At 45.1% G+C, this 14,503-nt stretch overlaps 5 protein-coding genes across 5 annotated transcripts; 4 read left to right on the top strand and 1 right to left on the bottom strand.

Annotated features, from left to right (window-relative positions):
• The first annotated feature begins 20 nt into the window (after positions 1 to 20).
• Positions 21 to 1,380, top strand: BDB00DRAFT_849355 (uncharacterized protein). Its single transcript, XM_053125370.1, has one exon. It carries the CDS (start codon positions 284 to 286, stop codon positions 1,241 to 1,243), a length of 960 nt encoding a protein of 319 aa, XP_052974475.1. The 5' UTR covers positions 21 to 283; the 3' UTR covers positions 1,244 to 1,380.
• A 23-nt stretch (positions 1,381 to 1,403) lies between these two features.
• BDB00DRAFT_849353 (uncharacterized protein) lies at positions 1,404 to 3,282 on the top strand. Its single transcript, XM_053125369.1, has 5 exons — positions 1,404 to 1,588; positions 1,772 to 2,122; positions 2,243 to 2,383; positions 2,476 to 2,603; positions 2,709 to 3,282. Exons 1-5 carry the CDS (start codon positions 1,510 to 1,512, stop codon positions 3,201 to 3,203), a joined length of 1,194 nt encoding a protein of 397 aa, XP_052974474.1. The 5' UTR covers positions 1,404 to 1,509; the 3' UTR covers positions 3,204 to 3,282.
• Positions 3,283 to 3,414: 132 nt separating this feature from the next.
• On the bottom strand, positions 3,415 to 5,925 carry BDB00DRAFT_61123 (uncharacterized protein). The gene is made up of 3 exons (XM_053118023.1): positions 4,669 to 5,925; positions 4,166 to 4,573; positions 3,415 to 4,120 (listed from the first exon to the last, which is right to left on the bottom strand). Exons 1-3 carry the CDS (start codon positions 5,681 to 5,683, stop codon positions 3,663 to 3,665), a joined length of 1,881 nt encoding a protein of 626 aa, XP_052974473.1. The 5' UTR covers positions 5,684 to 5,925; the 3' UTR covers positions 3,415 to 3,662.
• Positions 5,926 to 8,718: 2,793 nt separating this feature from the next.
• BDB00DRAFT_877677 (60S ribosomal protein L34-B) lies at positions 8,719 to 9,324 on the top strand (the record flags this gene model as incomplete). The annotated part of the gene is made up of 3 exons (XM_053127648.1): positions 8,719 to 8,797; positions 8,953 to 9,032; positions 9,145 to 9,324. 3 exons carry the CDS (start codon positions 8,719 to 8,721, stop codon positions 9,322 to 9,324), a joined length of 339 nt encoding a protein of 112 aa, XP_052974472.1.
• Positions 9,325 to 12,125: 2,801 nt separating this feature from the next.
• On the top strand, positions 12,126 to 13,984 carry BDB00DRAFT_884930 (uncharacterized protein; the record flags this gene model as incomplete). The annotated part of the gene is made up of 5 exons (XM_053128368.1): positions 12,126 to 12,324; positions 12,446 to 12,744; positions 12,813 to 13,126; positions 13,199 to 13,400; positions 13,493 to 13,984. The coding sequence occupies 5 exons, from the start codon at positions 12,126 to 12,128 to the stop codon at positions 13,982 to 13,984; spliced, it is 1,506 nt and encodes a 501-aa protein (XP_052974471.1).
• Between the last annotated feature and the right edge of the window lie 519 nt (positions 13,985 to 14,503).

Below are 14,503 nucleotides of genomic sequence, written 5' to 3'. Positions count from 1 at the left end.
GCTCAACTCGAACTTTTTCCAGCAGCAGCAACAGCAACAACAGCAACAACAGCAGCAGCAGCAACTTGGTAATGGAACAAGTCATGGTGGCCTTGCTCCACCTTTACCGAGCGCGCATCATCCGCTACGGCACGCGCAGCAACCAGGCCAGCATTCACATTTGCATCATCCACAGCATCTTGCGGTGAATGGACAACATCAGCATCAACATCATCAACACAAGGGATATTATTATGGGCAGGGTCCGTCCACTTCGGTACCACAGACCAGCCAGGCACCGCGCATGGGGATGCTGCATCCGGGCCATACGCTTGCGCCATTGTTGTCTCCACGTGCACCGTTACCATCACAACGCGAACTGCCATCGCAACGCATGTCGCCACGCAACAAGCAAGAGTTTGCCATCCCACCGATCGTTCCTTCTCAGCAACACCCGCCACTCACTGCACATCCATCCACGTCTTCATATCATCCTTACATGGCGTCGCCCATGTATCAACGCAACAGTGCCAACAATAGCAGCAGCAGCAGTAGCAACAACACCAGTAATAGTAGTAATCATAATAATCACCAACAACAACAACAACAACAACAACCGGCTACTGCTGCATTGCCTACAACCGCACGAGACGTCCCGCTCCCACCTCAGACGCCAACGACAAATTCGTTTGGATCATTGCAACGACAGCAATTTTTACAGCCCTTTGAGCATTTGTTTGAAACGATCGAAACGTCACGAACCTTAAAGTCGACTTTGGATGATCAAATCCGACGCTCATCGACACTGATGCAGACGTTGCAAGCATCTTCCACGACGATTGAAGGTTTGGTGCGTAACCAGATCAAGGAGGCGCAAAAGGAACTTATGACGGAAATGGATGCGGCTTTTGAGAGTATCTTGCAACGGATTGAAAAGTTGGAACGTACGGCAGGAAAAAGACAACATCGGGCGATAGCAGCAGAAGATAAAAGGGATTACGACGAAGAAGACGAAGAAGAAGAAGAACCCGAGTTACCATTACCACATCATCATCGCCAAGGACAAAGTGAACAAGAAGATGAAGAAGGAACATCAGCGGGTGCGATGGTACCACCGCCAGCGTCGAGCAAAAGTAACGGATTCCTGCGGAGTCCTCCGACGATTGTTCGATCCCAGAATGATATCGGACCGAATGAATACCACGGCTTATTAAATGCATTACGAGAGCGATTGGATCGACTGGAGCGGCAGTTTGATACGTGACATGTTGATGATGCGGTTGTGTACACGTACCAGCAGTACCAGCAGCCGCAGCAGCAGCAGTAGTAGTAGTAGTAGTAATAATAATATGAACAGTAGCAGAGTAGCAGTAGGATAATAATAGCAGCAACAGTAGTAACTAAAGCAGTCAGCAGTATAGCACTTTTTGCAGTAGTTGCAGAATTTGGTTGAACACCGAGTTCGTTCACTTGACTCTTTCCCACTTGCACGCTTGTCTTTCTTTTATCTCTTTTCTTATCCTACACACCATGTCTGTTATAATTGTACTGTTTCTTATTGCTGCAAGTAGTTTTCTCATTGCTCTCTTTTTGCAATGTCCTACAATGGGTAAAGTTTCCAACGATTGTCCCCCCCCCTCTCTCCCCTCAAATTTGACATGTATGCGAAACACATGTCAACTTTTTTTTTTTTTTTGGTTTCACACCGTTTTGTGCATAATATGCAAATGTAACTAACGTTACTCATGACGATAAAAAAAAAATGGGAATGGCTTTTTAACAATGCTTATAGAAACGTTCCTGACCATGATAACCAACACACCCAGTCTTGACGACAAGTCTATACGCAACTTGATACCCATTCAACAGCAAATCGGCAATGCCTTACTACGAGCCAGAGTCATTGCACTCGGTCGACAGCAAAGTGTACTCGAGATTTACCGACGTATCCATGTATTGGACGTCACTTTCTACGGTTTCTGGGGCAAGTGGTATGTGTGGGGCCAGCATCATCCTGTTATTACCGGGCTTCGCGACGGTGCACCCTTGCTGGATTACATTTTTCGGGATGCGTCGATGGCATGTCAACTGGCAAAGGATTGGCAAGCGGCTGAACGGGCGTTGGTTCGACCCAAAATGCAAGGTAATCTATTTCCACCCTCGACCCCCAAACCAAACCGGACCCCCTTTTTTTTTGTATTTGATTGTTTCGACCGGGTTTGTTGTTATGGTTCTATTCACGCTACATTTTTTTTTTATGCAGACGATATCCGACCCTTGGAAATGTTTCAACGTATTGCAGAACAATTATGCCAAGTCAAATCGCCGGTAGCAAACATCGATGCAGCACTTGCGTTGCATATGGCATGGCAAGCTTCTGAAGCTGCACGATGCTATGAGCAAGGTGCGTGCTTTGTCTTTCTTTCTCTCTCTCTCTCTCTCTCTCTCTCCAAATAATCGCAACTTGAAAAAAAAACTCTAAATCGATAATATTAGCCATCGCATGTCTGATCAGCTTGGTGAGATTGGTGGAGCATAGCATCGACTATGACCCAATCGTCCGTTGGTTACAGCTGACAGTGGCCGATATTCTTTACAAAAAGCGATATGAGCATACGTTGGAGGCATGTACTACACACAGACTAGCTTCAATCAGTGTGTGACAGTGATGTAGATGTAGTACAGTATCAAAACTAAACGAAAGAAACGGGGGTGGCGGGGACCAGTAGATATACAGACAAGTTATCGGTCGCAATGTGTATGATGAAAAGTACTATCGCAGCATTGGCCAGATCGCACGTATCCTTTTCCACGACAAGCAGTATGAAACGGTGATATCGCATACCGGTCAAGTACTGAGGTATTACCGCAACCAGATCGATATCGACACGGAGCAGATTGGCCATGTGGCTCTTGCGCGCATCCAGGCACAGTTGATCTTGAAGCAGTGGAAGGAAATGCAACACGACCGGTCATGGATGCAGTACTTTTGTGCAGCGGACGGTGGACAGAGTCCGGAACTGACATTTGTGGGACGGCTGCACGAAGCGTGGGCAGACCACAACGTCGAGCTGTACGAGTTGGCCGTGCGGGAGTATGATCGACACAACCCAATGTCGGATGAGCAGATAGACCTTTTCCTATCGGTCAAAGCACGCATCTTAAAGGCAGCACCACCATCCCTCATTGCATCAGCATTACCACCTCCATCATCACGACGGTAAAAATAAAAAAAAAAGTAACTATTTCCTATTTTTTTTTTCTTTCTGCAAATTTAACTCTTTATTATTATAACGAATTCCATATAATAAAAAAAAACGGGATTGTGTATGTTGTGACTTTCGTTGTTGTTGTTGTTGTTTGGGAACAGTGTGTTTTACGGAGATCGATCCAAACTGTTTCGATCGCCACACAAAGAGTGTTTGTTACTGTTTGTGATGGATTGTTGTAATAATTGTTGTTATTCGTGAGAGTGGAAAAGTGAATTGCGTTTGTAAAAAAAAAAAAAAAAAGAAGGAAAAGTGCTAATGGGGTTGAATGTTGTTGTTATATGATGCTGCTGTTATGTACAAAATAAAGGGGGTGGGTTAAGGATTCAGGGGGTGGGGCTTTGGGAGGGCACACACACACAGAGAGGGAGAGAGGGAGAAAGGGTGAAAGGAAAAAAAAATTTTTTTCTTTGTTTACTGATGAAACGCAGGCGTGTCCCACCACCAGAAGGACTTGTCCGTATGAGCATTGGAGCTCAAGGCCGACATGATCAAAGTGTCATAAAGGTACTCCATGTATGCAGGAGAAGCTGCCGTTGGTGGCACTGCAGTTGCTTTCTCCCACGCATCCTCGCTGCTGAAATCACGGTCATCCGGCAACAACGGCGCATCAAATATGTTACTGCTGCTGCTGCTGCTGCTCATCTGTACTTGTTCCTCGCCATTCTCACTAAGCTCGACAATCGTAGGTGATGATGATGATGCCAGCAAGGAATGCGATGCGTCGGTGGCGGAAGTAGTAGTAGTAGTAGTAGTAGTAGTAGCAGCAGAAGAGGAGCCATGCAGTTGTACAAACATCGACAGGATGTAACCGGCCAAATGCATGACTTGCTCAGGCGGCGCCAGAATTTGTTGTTGTTGTTGTTGTTGTTGTGATTTACGCGTGGTGCTGCTGCTGCTGCTGCTAAGGATGGCATGCTTCTGCTGCTGTTGTTGTTGTTGTTGTTGTTGCTGAGCTGTAAAGATCCGATCGTAGTCCCACACAGGCATGACGGCGTTGGAGACCAAGATGCGCGTGTCGTGTCGATAGGTCTCGCTGGCTTTGCTTCCGAGCATGCTGATGTCCTTGTTCAAATTTGGCTTTGGAATGGGTGATGACACGCGTGGCGATCCAGGCGACGATGGTCCTGCAACGACACTGTTACTACTACTACTACTACTCTTTGGCTGCTGCTGCTGCTGCAGGAGCTGGTTCTGTCGCCGCAGCGAATCCACTTCAAGACGCAGCTGCTTGTTTTCTTCTTCCACATCATCCAACCGCGTCTTCAGCCGTTCAGCGTGCTTCTTGTGCTCATCCACTTGTGCTTCAAGCGTGTTGATGTATTCTAAATGTAAACGAGATCAGTGAGTCCAAAAAGTTGCTTGGCTTGGCTTGGTAAGAAGGGCCCCCCTCTCCCCTTTCAAGTTGATTATCTATTACCTTTTCTTCGGACTCGGAAATTGCGTGCCGAGATCTTGTTGCGCAGTTGTCGGCGTTCTTTGGGTGTGAGCTTCTTGATATCGATCCCATCAGATACCGCATATGCTTCAAGTGTCATTGCCTCGTCCGTCAATCCTCCTGCAAGCGACACGCTGGATGCTCGTCGGTTGGCCGAGGCTTGTGCTGGTGCTGAGGTCGGTGGTGGCGACGGCGAAAACGCCCTTTCGTCTCTGGGTGAATCAGGCATTGCGGCGGCGGCGGCGGCGGTAGTAGTAGTAGTACGGGTCGTGCTGGTGCTGGTGCTGGTGCTGGCGGGTGTGGGAGAAGAAGACTTCATCAGTGACTCAGGTGCAACGGTGTCAGGAACAGTAGAAACCGCGGTAGGATGAACAAAGAAAGACATGGGCGCCGTTTCATTGTAAAGTCGCTGCAGGTCCCCGGACTGCTGTGAAATTTCTTGTGCCTTTTCCGGTTCCTCCTGCTTTATGACATGCTGCTGCTGCTGCTGCTGCTTCTCCTGCGCCTGTGGCTGCTGTTGTTGCTGTTGTTGTTCTTGCTTTGGATTTTCTTCTTGTTGCTGCTGTTCACGCAGCGCAAGATGTCGTTTGGCAATCTCAATCAGTTGCTTGATATGTTCTGTGCTTGGCATGACCAATTCAGACATGGGTGCAATGGGTGGTTGTGCTGGTGCTACTGCAGCGACATTTTTCTCCTGCCGTTGCTGCGACGACTCCTGCTTATCGGGCAGTGAAGAGGACGCGGGGCTACACGGTGTGGCCTCCAGCATGTCTAGATCGGTGGAGGGAAAGTCATTTCGCCACATGATTGGCTGATCAGAGAAGCCGTAAAGCGAGTCGTGACAGTAATCGGATAAGGCGGCGGATGGAGAGAATGCGTGGAGTGGCTCACTCTTGATCGGAGCCATTGAGGGCGAGGATGAGGAGGTCAGGAGACTTTCGTCGGTGGTTGTGTTGGAGTTCAACCAGTCCATGTCGACAATATCTTCGAATTCCATGGTGTTGTAGTAGGAAAGGGGGAAGAATATGAAAAAGAAGAGTGTGTGTGTGATGTATGAGAGAGAGAAAGAGAGAGAAAAGAAGAAAGAAATATGTGAGTGAGTGAGTGAGTGAGAGAAAGAGAGAGAGAGCGAGCGAGCGAAAGGAAATTGAGGGAACGACAAAGAATAAGGAGTTTTTGGGTATGGTTTGGGGCCAGTGCTCAACCCTAAGCTGAGTTTTGGGCCTGCCTGCACCTGGTTCTTTTTTTTTCACACCAACCCAACCAAGGCAAGAGAGACGGGCCGACCAGCGCTCGTTTCCTTTGCCACATGAGGTTGCACATGCCCGTCGTACAGCGTGTGGTGTGCTGCGTGTTGATGATGGGCAACGCCTACTAATACATTCCTTTTATAGACCACCACCATACACCTCTCTCTCTCTCTCTCTCTCTCTCGATCGAGACATGTCTCATTCCATCCTCTGAGCGCGCATGCAGAGACCAGGTATTACTAAGCAGCTCCGGTCGTCGTCGCTCTGAGAGAAGGCGCGTTCGACGTGTTCCCTTTCTGTTATATTAAACTTGACAGTGGGTACGCACTGCTGCGCTTGTACTTCATGCTCACACGGCCTGAAACAAATCACGACGGTTGAAAAACCGATAAAGTGATATGTGTGATATTTTCTAGTAGCAGCGATCAAATTCGAAAATCCTATCGCTGCCACCAGGTACTCGCAACAACCTGTTTGCTTCTTTGGCCAAAATCGTACCATACGAGGCCGTAAAAGGTATGAATGGCGTCAGTCATGAAAAAAAAAAAAATCGGTTCATCTATCGTTCCGCTCTTTCAAGAGTCATCATCCGTCACCCCCCTGAATCCCCAGTCTCCCCCTCCCCCTCCTCGAAAGAAAAAACTACCTCGGCTTTTTCTTCCTGTCAAGTATATATCACTAGTAGTAGTAAAAAGTAGCAATATGTTATCAACATCAACGACAGCATAAGGTTTCGTTAGCACCTTTTTTTAGTCTGGCATCGACGAAACTATGATTTAAGCAGCAGCAACAACAACAACAACAGGCGGCAATTACAGATCCCGATCAAATAATTTCCCCAAGCAGCGGCAACAACAAAGAAGGTAACACATGACATCAATGTGGTGTGGGCTGCTGTTTGTCAGAAACCAGGCCTTTTCCTCTTACTCAAAAGTCAACGCCGCGGGGGCGATGATAAAGGAAGGGCTAGAATCCTCTCTCTCTCTACAATAGCCTTGCTAGTTTCAGGTTCATACAAACTTAAAGTGCTTCTGCTGGTGGTGCCGCACTGCATTTCTGCATCAGCTTTTTGACTGTTTTTTTGATGCGATTACCCTTTTCAGGTCGGTTCCCCGGCGCTGCATCTGTGCTTTCGTTCTTCTCAGTTACAAAACAGATGGAATGTCTCTTTTGGTAGTAACAATATGACTATGCTGCTTCTACATGACAAAGATCGATATGCGAATAATGTATCAGTCACATAGCATCCTAGTTGGGGTGACGGTGCGGCTGCAGCATAACTTTTAAGGCATTTCGATATGTCCATATTTGGAACACATGGTAGAATCTTCACCAAGAAGAGAAATGTTCTCGTTCCATCACAGACTCTACACAGTGGCAGTGATCATGGGCAAGCAAGAGAGCACAGAGCTATGCACCATGTACGTTGATGATGATGCACACCATCCTTAATCACTGTCTGTGATGGTGAAGGATGAGCAATTACGCTTTCCTTTTTCTCTTTCACACCAACAGTAGCCCCTGTGTATCGAAGTACACAACGTAGAGATTCCAACCAAGTTAGAAACGTGGAATCGGATCGCCGAGTAAAAAAAAAAAAAAAAGGCGGCACTTTTACAACAACACGTACCATAATGTGAGCGTGTATGATACCTCTTTTGTTACATGGACAATGACTGCTTTTGTCAAGGAACCAGAATGTTGTCGGATGCTACGGAGGATTTCAACCCCTCATAGCCAAAGAACAGATGGTCCCACAATGAGAGCCATTGATAGCACTTTATACATGTATCCAAATAGGTTGCCTCCTCTTTCGGGTTGGTTGGTCACGATTTGCAGTCGCAACACCAGTGATGATGATTCATCACCATACCCATCATTTCAAGTCTCAACCCACTGTTTTAGGTATTCTACTGATCTGTTGGTCATCATGTATGCTTCATGTGCATCACACAGAGCTTAACAAAGTTCTATTATATTATCTTGCTATCATCCGACCACCATATTCATTCCAAAGAACAACTTTCGATGGATGGTATGAACAACGTTGTCACACTCGTGCATGTGATTATTAAGCTGAAGCTTGTAGTTGTAGCAAGAGTAGCTGCCACTAGATATGTATTTGCAACGCTAGAAAATAGGCATACCTTTTTGTTTTTATTGGTAATTATGGAGCTTGTAAAACACATATCGATAATAAATAATGGGTCATGGTCGCTCGCGTTGTTGCTTATGCTTGATTAATACGAATATGCTAGCTAATCGCTTATCTTTTTTCTTTGGCGCGGCCTCTGTGCTAAAACAAATAAAAGTCAAGGAGGGTTTTTGGTAGCAACCAGGAACAAAGGTTAGGCGCGCAATAAAATTATTGCGTCGGTTTTCATTTCAAGTCACGTGCATATAAAATATGAGAGGTGAGGATAGAATGGAAAAGCAGCCCAGAGCCAAAACTTGGTGCTCCATCCGAAAAAGGAAATTCGCGTCTTCACGGGCGGAAGCCCGCAAGGTAAAATTACTGCCGCTGGTGGGCAACTGACGTTCCTCCCTTTCCGTAACCGGTATGTAGATGATGTGTAATGATGGGTGTGGTAGTGGGAAACAAAGGGAAAGATTGGAGCAAAGGAAAGAGAGCGAGTAGACCGTCCATATGCCTTGTGGATGGATGGATGGATAATACGGATAGATAGATGGATGGATGGATCGAAATAATGGAAAATTAACATTGCGTACTGATTCATTTTCCCTCCCATGTTGCCCCCACATGAACAACTAGTTCTTTGAAATGGCCCAGAGACTCACGTACAGACGTCGCCTTTCGTACAACACCCGCTCCAACCGAGTCAAGGTCGTCAAGACTCCTGGTAATTCAATCGTTCCCTTTTTTCTCCAATTACGACAGATCAAAATAATTTGACGATCGACTACTCTACCTCGACCCAACGAACCTTGCCTCATTTGAAAATTAATTCAAATTTTTTCTTTTCACCCCCCCCTTTTTTTTTCTTTCTTCGATTAGGTGGTAAGCTCGTCTACCAATACCAGAAGAAGCCCGTCAAGGCTCCCCGCTGTGGCGATTGTGGTGTTGCTCTTCCCGGCGTACGTATTTAATTGACACTTTGGATTGCGTGTGTGGATTTCGAAAAAGCAAAAAACAGAAACTAATAATAAACTGTTGTCCTTGTTTCTTTTATTCACGCACATTTTATAGCTCAAGGCTCTCCGCCCCCGTGAGTACTCCCAGGTCTCGAAGACCCAAAAGAGCGTCAGCCGTGCCTATGGTGGTTCGCGCTGCTCGCACTGCGTCCGCAGCCGTATCGTCCGTGCCTTCCTTGTTGAGGAGCAGAAGATCGTCAAGAAGGTCTTGAAGGCTCAGACCACCAAGAAGTAAAAATCGTATTTACTACAAAGACAAAAAAAAACGGTTTCTCTTTTGTTTTGACAAAATAAAGTAACAACTTGCTGGCTTCTGCAATGTAAATCTATCTGCTTCTGTTATTTTGTTTTCATGGGTTCTTTTTGCTTTTTTATTATAGACAAAGTTTTCTTTAGAGATACGATATGAGTTGGAAAGACATGAGGAGGGGAAAGGATAACGGCTAACGATGGAATGGGGGGGGGGAATATCAAAGGAAAATGATGTGTATGGACTGCGAGTGTACGATTAGCTTTCGGTATCTGATCGCATTGTGATCTTGATAAACATGGTGCGTCCCAATTTACTGTCAGCGTTATCTAGAAGGTGCTCACGTTCGATTTGTATACAGTACTCAACAGTCGTAAAGCGACATGTGTATTATCTACAAAAGCGATCCAAAGGACGCACTGACTGGATTAATAACACTGACGTAATGCTATGTCTGTGGTGATCTTTATCTGACTCGTTCGTACGGGTACGCAATGTGTTCCCTTTGTGTATACTTTTACAACCGCTCACCTTTTTTATAAAATTTATTATACGGAGAGATTAACAATGCTACTGCTGTTATTGGAAGCTATGACAACATATACAATTTTGTTTCTTTGGCCGTTTTTTAACCGTTGCCGAAGCTGTCATGGCTGTTGCTAACGCTACCTCGTCCAACAAGGCTGATTGCCAAAAGCTGCTCGACTTTTATAGCTCTTTCAACAACGAAGCGTTGTGGTCGTTGGAATGTTTTACGAGCGGGCCCAGCTACATGTCAGCTTCTGGAAACTTGTCAACGCGCAGACAAACCGCTGTCGGGTCGTCGAGAAGGCGCTGCGATATTACTGCTAAACGTCGACTGTACATATCTACTTCAAGCTGTGTATGGTTTTTTGTTGAGCATGTCACTAGCTGAAATTAAGGGTAATATGCTGCTTTACGTTGTAGAAGAGCATATATGCCACACTTTGTAAAAAATGACAAGAGATACTATCCCAAGTGATGTTACTCGTTTACCAATAAACATACTGTTACATACAGTAATGATCTGCTAATAAGGCCACAACCATTCGAAAGGTCCTGGATTTTATTATTATGATATATCTGGATATGAGTATACGCCATGGGTTTTTTGCTTTTATGGCCAACTATCTATCATATGTATATCTCAGGACGGTTCTTAGCCTATAAGGTGTCTCAGCATTGCATTTGGACGCACATGTCCTTCGGAACCGCCTTACTTACAATGGTCGAACAGTATCAGTAAATATTAGAAGCTAAAACTTTCTGTTTTACTTTGACCTCTCTAATGATTACCTTAAGCTGCATGGTATTTTTATAAAAGAGCAAGGATAAGCACGATATGCATAAGGGTACTTGGAGCAGGCGTAACCGGTTTAGCTCAGCCATGGCGAAAAGGCCTTTCCCAGGAAACAGCGTCTTGCAAATCATCATGTAACGCCTATCGTGGCTCTACACACATTTTGGAGCAACAGCACGTATCAGAGTGACAGCATATACAGTATATACATACATTAGCCATACCATTTTCCAAAGCCTAGACAAAAGGCTCTTCCGAGCACCGTGCGGCTTTATCTCTTCTTTCTGGCACGTTTCCATCATAGGATAGCATGCACCATTTTAACTATGTAAAGAATACTTATTGCGAGACCAACGAAGAAATTGCAGTTTACTTTATGCTTTTATTGTCTACTAAAGATAACAATGTCCTCCCTCAGGTATCCCAAGCACTTTTGTTTTTCCAGTACAAACATGAAAATGCCGATCTTGCCCTTTGACTTGGCAAAATGCTACAAGTACAATACAAAGCGCCATCTTGCCGGGCCACGCGTTCTCGACAATAATAAAACATTATATTAAGATGGAAGAAAACTCGTGTCCGTCCCTAGTATGGAACGAACGGCTTATATGGTATGTACCAAAGTTTTCTGCACAGAAACAAGTGTCCCAGACAAGTACGACAACTATCTATTTGCTTCATACAGGATGTGGATCACCATTTATCAGAAAGCATGATCACTAACAACAACTTGTATTCCAGAAATACGTCCGTTGGTGCGCTGCTTCCCGCGAGGAGGTCATTCGTAACTTCTTCTCCCTCACGATCATGTTTTCGCAGCAAGGTGCAGTAGCAAAAGTTGAGCTGCGTCTATGAATTTCATTTTTGCTCGTTGAGACAAAAACATCAAATCAACATTGATACTTTTGAATCATAGTATACACTCGTTTTTGAACGATATGTGGGTCTTTAATGCAGATTAGCTTCTTCTGTGGCATTCTAAACCCTTAGTCAATTTTCGTTTCTACAACAATAACACTCTTGGATTGCTGACTGGTGGGGGTCGAGCACAGCGGTCGAAGGAACCTTCTTTGATGACAGTGGGGTAATACAAGACGCTCTGAAGTTTTTTCTAGTGATTGATACGCTTGATATCCTGGACTGATGGTAAACACAAATTCTTCTTTTTTGTTGCACGACTCCATTTTCCATGATAGTTTGTCCTTTGAAGATGACAGCTGAAAAGCTGATGTCTGCATAACCAATTCGTATGTATTGGCTCTTTAAACAGAGAAAAGCAAACCAATGATCCGTCATGCCAGGATGCCATGGCCCATTTCTTACGTTTTGACAGCCCCGCTGGTCAAATCATTTTTCGAGCTTGTGTCACTTTGCAAAATTCAAGCCCGCTTGTTGAGAAAAAAAAAAATGTTTTTTTGGCAAATCCGAAAAGTAGTGCCTTTTTTTCTTACTTATCGCAAAGAACATGCCAAAAAATAACAAAGACAAAGGCAAAGGCAAGAAGCCCACCTTTGATCAACCCTTGGAAAAGATTACGGACGATCCTCGTTTCGCCCACGTCCACAATGACCCTCGCTTCAAGCGTCCCAGAAGAAAGGACGCCAAGGTCACGATCGACAATCGATTCTCGTCCATGCTAAAATCGAGCGAATTTGCCGAACAACGTAAGTTGTTTCTGTGTATTTGCACAGACACATATGCCTTGAGCTATTGTCATTGCGTGTATCTGTGTATACATTGGTGTAAGAAAGAATATTGAACTAACCCACAAACTACACACATAAGCCAAGGTGGATCGATACGGTCGTCCTATCGCACCTCAGACGGCCGAGAACGAGCTTAAGCGTTTCTATGAAATCGAAGACGAAGAAGAGTCCGACGAAGAAGAAGAAAAAACATTGGAGGAACTAGAACGCGAGCTCGCAGAGGATGAAGGCAATTTAGAAGACGAAAAGATACCTATTGTTGCAAAGGCACGTAAGCCTCGATACGATCCTATGCGTGGTCAAGGTGTCATTGAGTCATCTGACGAATCGACGGACGATGAAGCGTATAGCGACGAAGATTTAGAGCCTGAAGTAGAGGTAAATAATTAAAATATTTCCAAAAGGAAGAGGAAAAGAGACTAAGCAATCTGTGAATATATTGATAGGTTCCAACAGGCGACGCTACGTACCGAATTGCGGCTGTCAATATGGACTGGGACAAAATTAGAGCCATCGATATTCTAAAAGTCTTGAACGCTTTTAAACCCACAACGTCGGTCATTAAGCAGGTTGCTATTTATCCATCCGAATTTGGCAAGGAGCGTATGGCCCGTGAAGAAATGGAAGGCCCTCCAAAGGAGTTGTTCGAGAAGGAGACGGATTCCAGCAAAAAAGATCCAAAGAAAAATGAAGAGGACGAAGAACACGATGAAGATTTTGATCAGGATGCCCTTCGCAAGTATCAGTTGGATCGCCTAAAGTAAGTTTCACTTGTGTTAGCGAGCGTGTGGGTTGAGTTATTGTTTCGTACGCTGACGAATGCGCTTATTAGGTACTATTATGCTGTGATCGAGTGCGATTCGGTACAAACTGCTCAAGCAGTTTACCAGTTATGTGATGGCAACGAATACGAAGCTAGTGCCAACTTTTTCGACTTGCGCTATATACCCGATGACATGACCTTTGACGACGAGCCAAAGGAAGTGTGTACATTTGCACCCGAAGATTACAAACCAGCAAAGTTCTCGACCGATGTAAGCAAAAAAAAAAGCATATGGTCATTACGATGGAGCGGGAAGTGAACGAGAAGATGACTGAAATATCATGTTTTTATCCATGTGTATAGGCTCTGCAACATACCAAGGTCAAGTTGACTTGGGATATGGATGACCATCACCGTCTTGAACTAACTCGCCGCAACTTTACGGAGAACGATTTGAGGGATCTGGATTTTGCTGCATATCTTGCTTCGTCAGACGAAGATGAATCAGATGATGAAGAAGATGTAGATGCACTACGCGAAAAGTATCGAAAACTACTCAATAACGTTGAAGACTCAGCATTTGACAACCATACAAACGAAGAAGAAGGTGATATGGAGGTCACATTCACACCTGGTTTGACCGAAGCTGCCAGTGAAGCTGTCAACAAGCGTCTGAATCCCGCTGAAGTAAAGGAGGAAACAACCGTTGAGACATACATGCGCAAGCAACGTGAGCGGAAACAAGCAAAGAAGGAACGACGACAGGCGGAACGTGATGCTGAGGAAGACGAAGAAGAAGGAGGTAAATCTAAACATTCTGTTTTTGCAATAGGAACGTATGTGACGGTTATCTAACTGGAATCGTTTTGTTTCCAAATGTTCTAGGTTCTGAAGAAGATGAAGAGCTTCAGAACGATCCATTCTTCAAGGAAGCCATGGAAGAGATGGAAGAAAAAGAAGAACCCAAGTCAAAGAGTAAGTTCACAACAGTCAGTGGAGGGAGGGGTTACCTGTCAAGGTATCGTCATGTTAATCATATGGTCTATGCTCAATAGAATCCGAGAAGAAGAATAAGAAGGGCAAGAAGGGCAAGAGCAAAGAAGAGCGTGAAGAAGAAGCACGAGAGAAGGCTGAACTGGAGTTGCTTATGGGTGACAATGAAAAGGGCGAAGGTTTCGATATGCGAGACGTGCTCAAGCGTGAAAAGGCAGAGAAAAAGAAGGGCAAAAAGAACAAGAAGAAGATGGCCGAGCTTGCTGGTGCTCAAGATGACTTTGAGATCAATGTGGAGGATCCTCGTTTCGCCGCGTTGCACGAGAATCATCAATTCGCTATCGATCCTACCAGCTCGCAGTTCAAGAAGACCAAGAGCAT

The sequence above is a fragment of the Zychaea mexicana genome (assembly GCF_025766255.1).
Source record: "Zychaea mexicana strain RSA 1403 chromosome Unknown BDB00scaffold_114, whole genome shotgun sequence".
Classification (NCBI taxonomy): Eukaryota; Fungi; Mucoromycota; class Mucoromycetes; order Mucorales; family Lichtheimiaceae; genus Zychaea; species Zychaea mexicana.
The sequence above is the reverse complement of the archived record's forward strand: the minus strand, read 5'-3'. Positions and strand labels throughout refer to the sequence as shown.

What these genes read in the sequence shown, in the direction of transcription:
- BDB00DRAFT_849355 (XM_053125370.1), top strand. Translation starts at nt 284, where the DNA reads ATGGGGATGCTGCATCCGGGCCATACGCTTGCGCCATTGTTGTCTCCA.
- BDB00DRAFT_849353 (XM_053125369.1), top strand. Translation starts at nt 1,510, where the DNA reads ATGTCTGTTATAATTGTACTGTTTCTTATTGCTGCAAGTAGTTTTCTC. An exon ending in TTTGCAATGTCCTACAATGG is followed by an intron (nt 1,589 to 1,771) that starts GTAAAGTTTCCA and finishes CAATGCTTATAG; the next exon opens with AAACGTTCCTGACCATGATA. An exon ending in GGTTCGACCCAAAATGCAAG is followed by an intron (nt 2,123 to 2,242) that starts GTAATCTATTTC and finishes TTTTTTATGCAG; the next exon opens with ACGATATCCGACCCTTGGAA.
- BDB00DRAFT_61123 (XM_053118023.1), bottom strand. Translation starts at nt 5,683, where the DNA reads ATGGAATTCGAAGATATTGTCGACATGGACTGGTTGAACTCCAACACA. An exon ending in TTTCCGAGTCCGAAGAAAAG is followed by an intron (nt 4,574 to 4,668) that starts GTAATAGATAAT and finishes GTTTACATTTAG; the next exon opens with AATACATCAACACGCTTGAA. An exon ending in ACAACAACAGCAGCAGAAGC is followed by an intron (nt 4,121 to 4,165) that starts ATGCCATCCTTA and finishes CGCGTAAATCAC; the next exon opens with AACAACAACAACAACAACAA.